The sequence below is a fragment of the Rutidosis leptorrhynchoides genome, chromosome 1 (assembly GCF_046630445.1).
Source record: "Rutidosis leptorrhynchoides isolate AG116_Rl617_1_P2 chromosome 1, CSIRO_AGI_Rlap_v1, whole genome shotgun sequence".
In the NCBI taxonomy this organism is placed as follows: domain Eukaryota; kingdom Viridiplantae; phylum Streptophyta; class Magnoliopsida; order Asterales; family Asteraceae; genus Rutidosis; species Rutidosis leptorrhynchoides.
This window is the reverse complement of record NC_092333.1, coordinates 137,179,840-137,184,702: the sequence shown is the minus strand read 5'-3', so window position 1 is coordinate 137,184,702 and position 4,863 is coordinate 137,179,840. Positions and strand designations below refer to the sequence as shown.

The 4,863-nt window shown below is 40.6% G+C and overlaps 1 protein-coding gene across 1 annotated transcript; it reads right to left on the bottom strand.

Annotated features, from left to right (window-relative positions):
• Positions 1–769: 769 nt before the first annotated feature.
• Positions 770–1,684, bottom strand: LOC139889404 (uncharacterized). Its single transcript, XM_071872362.1, has 2 exons — positions 1,560–1,684; positions 770–1,400 (listed from the first exon to the last, which is right to left on the bottom strand). The coding sequence occupies exons 1-2, from the start codon at positions 1,682–1,684 to the stop codon at positions 770–772; spliced, it is 756 nt and encodes a 251-aa protein (XP_071728463.1).
• Positions 1,685–4,863: the final 3,179 nt, after the last annotated feature.

Here is a 4,863-nt window from a genome sequence, read left to right as displayed (position 1 = left end):
TTCCTTTGATTATGTCCCGGTTTGTTACCTCCACCTGTCCATTACCTTGGGGATGATATACCGAGGTGTAGCTTTGCTGAATTTTCAATTGTTTGCAAAATTTTGGGAATATTCCTTCTGCGAATTGTTTCCCATTGTCCGAGACTATTTCCTGGGGAACTCCGAACCTGCATACAATGTGTTCCCAGACAAATTTCTCTATCTGCTTACCAGTGATTGTTGCCAACGATTTTGCTTCGGCCCATTTGGTGAAGTAATCAATTGCTACCAGTAGGAATCTTGGGCTTCCTGGTGTGTCGCTAATGGGTCCAACTATGTCTATTCCCCATTTTACGAACGGCCACGCAGATGTGATAGAGATTAGTTCTTGTTTGGGCAGCCTCGGGACATTTGAGTGGATTTAACAAGACTCACAGGTTTGCAGCACCGTCGTGGTGTCATGGTGCATTGTAGGCTAATAGTACCCTAGTCTCATAATTTTGGCGACTACTGACCTTGGACCCGCGTGTAGACCACATATTCATTTGTGCATCTCTTGGATTATGACAGTTGCTTGCTTTGGCCCTACACATCGAAGCCATGGGGTGTGAAAGGACCTTCGGTATAGTGCTCCGTTCATAATTTTGTACGAAGATGCCTTTATCCTTATCTTCCTTGCTTTGTTTCTATCCTCTGGTAATTTCCCTGTCTCAAGATATGCTTGTAGCAGAGTCATCCATGTTACCTCATCTTCTTGTATGAGGTCATTGACTTCTTCCTCTAGGATTGATTACTTTTCTAGCACCTCTACCAAGACTTCTTTTGTGAGGTGCTCAAATGTCAACGAAGCAAGCTTACTCAGTGCGTCTGCCTTCTTATTTTGACTTCTTCGGACATGCTCGATATCAAAACTTTTGAAGATTTCGATCAGTTCTTTTGCTTTTGACAAGTGTTGTTGGATGGTGGGTTGCTTTGCTTCAAAGGTGCCCTTGATCTGGTTAGACACTAGCTGTGAGTCAACGAAGGCTCGGAGATGAAGGATTTTTAATTCCTTCGCCGTTCTCAATCTTGCTAGCAGAGCTTTGTATTCTGCTTCGTTGTTGGTTGTATTGAATTCAAAATGAAGTACATAAGTGAACTCTTTTCCTTCGGGATTTACTAACATTAGACCAGCACCTGATCCATCGGAGCTTGACGCACCGTCGGTGTACAACTTCCACTCTTCATTTTTGATCTTTGGGGTGATAACTTGGGTTGAGTTCTTCACGTCTTCTTCATTTACACTATCTGTTTCAGCGATGAAATCTGTTAGAACTTGTCCTTTGATTGTATGCCTGACCCGGAACTCAATGTCATGCTCTCCTAACTCAATGGCCCATTTGGCCATTCTCCTCGATTTTTCAGGTTTCGAGAGCACTTGCCTGATTGGTTTGTTAGTAAGTACCACTATTTGATGTGCTTGGAAGTATCTTCGGAGTTTCCTAGCTGTATGGACGAGTGCTAGAGTGAGTTTCTCAAGTTCTGGATAATTCAGCTCGGCTCCTTGAAGTACTCGGCTGACGAAGTATGTTGGTACTTACGCTTTCTCTCGTTCGGTGACCAATATTGTGCTGATGCATTCTTTCGAAGCAGCCAAGTATATGAAGAGTGTTTCTCCTTCTTCGGGAGAGGTTAAGGTAGGGAGTTTGGCGATGTATTCCTTCATTTCAACGAATGCCCTCTCCGCTTCTTCGTTCCAGACAATTTTCTTTTTTCCCAAGCATCCCTTCAGAATTCTGAAGAAGGTAGTTGTTTCTCTGCTCCCTTTGATACGAATCTGCTAAGTGACGCTAGCTTCTCATTCAGGCTCTACATGTCTTTTATGGTTGCGGGGGTTTAGAGCTGTTTTAACCTGTCCACTTTTTTCGGATTCGCCTGGATCCCCTTTCTGGTGATGTAATACCCAAGAAATTTTCATTCTTCAACTCTAAAGGAACATTTCTTCGGGTTTAGCTTCATGTTTATTGCCCGAAGCTTATCAAAGGTTTCCTGGATATCCTCTATCAAATTTTCTTCCTTCCGACTCTTGATTACCATGTCATCTACATAGGCTTCCAGATTTCTTCTCAGCTGATCGTGAAAGGCTTTGTCGACTAGCCTTTGATAAGTTGCCCCTGCATTTTTTAGACTGAAGGGCATCTTTTGATAACAACAGATTCCCTTGCTGGTGAAGAAGGATGTTTTTTCTTCATCCTCCTTAGCCATTTTGATCTGATGGTACCCTTTGTAAGCATCCAGGAAGCTTTTGTATCGGTACCCGGTTAGGGATTCGACTTTCTAATCGATTTCGGGTAGGGGTAACAATCTTTGGGACAGGCTTTGTTGATGTTGGTGAAGTCGATGCACATTCTCCATCCTCCGTCTGATTTCTTCACCATCACGGGATTAGCGACCCACGAGGGGTATTTTGCTTCGCGAATGATTCCCGCTTTTAACAGGCCTTCTACTTCTTTACAGGCCGCTTCGTCCCTTTCTGGTGCAAAGTTTCATTTTTTTTGATGCACTGGTTCGAGGTGTTTGTGCTCGTTGAGTCGATGCTCCGTTTCGAAGGACGACCCTTGTACATTGATGGTTCGTGGTATCCCGGTCATATCACTATTTTCCCAAGCAAATACATCCACATTGGCTTGAAGTAACTTTCGGAGCTTTTGCTTGGTGGATGCTGGAAAGTTTTTTCCTATGTTGATCTGCTGATCCAGAAACATCGGGTTTACTGATATCTTTTCTACTTGTGGATCCTCCTCCGAAGCTCCTAGGACACACTCGGTTGGCTCTTTCATTGTTTCTTTTATGGCGAAGATTACCTTATTCCTGTCATACGTTGATGCTGTAACATCCCGCATTTTTCCGTTAAATTATTTTTTAACGCCGTCTTTTTCTTTTTAGATAATATTCCTCGTATCTAGATTCGTAACCTCCGTTAGCTAACATTCTAAATATTCTCGTTATCGGATTTTAATACGCGTTTTAAAATATTCCGTTTAGGTATTTTCCGCACCCGACTACAAACTCGAGGGACTAAAATTGACACGGGGCAAACTAGTTGACTAGGTCACCTAGTCCACCCCAATCACCACCATTCAACCATCTCTCTCTCTCTCTCTCTTTCTCTCTAGCAAGAACACACCCAATTTCCAAATTCATTCAATCATCATCTAAATTCGATCTAGGAGGCTTACAACAAAATAAATTACATATTCGTGATCCTCTCTTCATCCTCTTCATCTTGGTACCAACTTCATCTCGTTTGGGTAACATTTCTAAAACACTAGTTTTTCTTTAAATTTGTGTTCTTGACTTAAAAGTATGTTAATTAGTGTCTATGGCTCATTGTGATGTCGTGTATGTAATTTGTATGCTCGATTTGTTGTTTTTGGTGTAACTAGTTCATTATGAAAATTACTTGCTAAATCCTTGATTTCGGATGATCAAATGTTATTAGATTGTTAATGTGCATGTTTTAAAAGTGTTACTAGTATCATTAGCTTCATTTTGATGTATAGATTGATTAAAGAAACTTCATAAACGCGATTATTGATTTTGTGAACTTTTGGTTAGGGTTGACAACTCTTAAAACGAACTTTTGATGCGTTGAATGCTTATTAATGTTATTGATAAGTGTTTAGTTGTATTACATGTTTCATTACCTTCAAAATGGCATATCATATGTATAAATTGGATTCCCGAAACTTAAATTGCAATTGATAAACTTGAAACTTGAAAATAAACCTCTATTGATCACTTGGCGGGATTTCGGTTATAGTATATGATGTTTTTGCTTGATGAAAAGTGCTTAGTTGCGTTCCTTGTCGAAAGAGCTTTCCGATGATATAAAATACATGTTCTAATTGTTTGCGGATCATAAAATGTGATTGTTTGTGTTTTGGTTCGTCCATTTGAGGAATACAGCAAACAGGGCCTGGAAACCGATCAGGACGCCGTCCAGATACTGGGGACGCCGTCCCACATTTTGAACCTAGACGCCGTCTAGGATGTCAGGACGCCGTCCCACCCTTCATTGTGGGACGCCGTCTAGCCATTTGGGACGCCGTCCCATTGTACTAAAACTGGCTGTTTGCTTTGGTCATTTGACATAAAAATGTTTGCTATGCTACGGACCCCCGATTAACATGAAACTTGGCCAACATGCTCATATATGATTATATAACTTAGAAAAATTGTCGGATACCCAACCCGACCCCGTTGACTTTTTCGTTGACTTTGACCCGACCAAGTTTGACTTTTTGTCAAACTTAACCAATTAATTATACAATCTTCCTAACATGCTTTTATACTTGTATCTTGCATGAAACTTGACAATTTGCTTCACATGCTATATTAATCGAGTCGTATTGAGCCATAGGACTAATTGAACATCTTTGACCGTTTGTGTTTACCGTTATTGATACAACCTATATGTTTAGGTCAAGACTAGCTTTGTCTTTGCACGCGTCTACTTGTTGAAGTACTTTATTAACTCTTGCACTCAAGGTGAGATCATAGTCCCACTTTTTACTCTTTTGAACTTACTTTTGGGATGAGAAAACATAAACGATTCTTTTGAACTAAGTGAACACAAGAACGGGAAAACAAACATTCTACATACGAGTTTAGAACAAAAATCCTCAATCCGATTATCATTAGTTACATCAGATGGTGTAAGCGAGAACTTATGTTATATGGCCATATGGGTTTGACAACCCTCATCTTTGACGGTTCGCTACCGTCTACGGATGAAATATATTTTCGGGAAACAGTGTTGTTCTAGCACTAATTGATGGGGTATTCAACGGACGGAATGTTAAGTTTTGATAATTGGGTGCTCGTGAATATTAACTTTTAGAA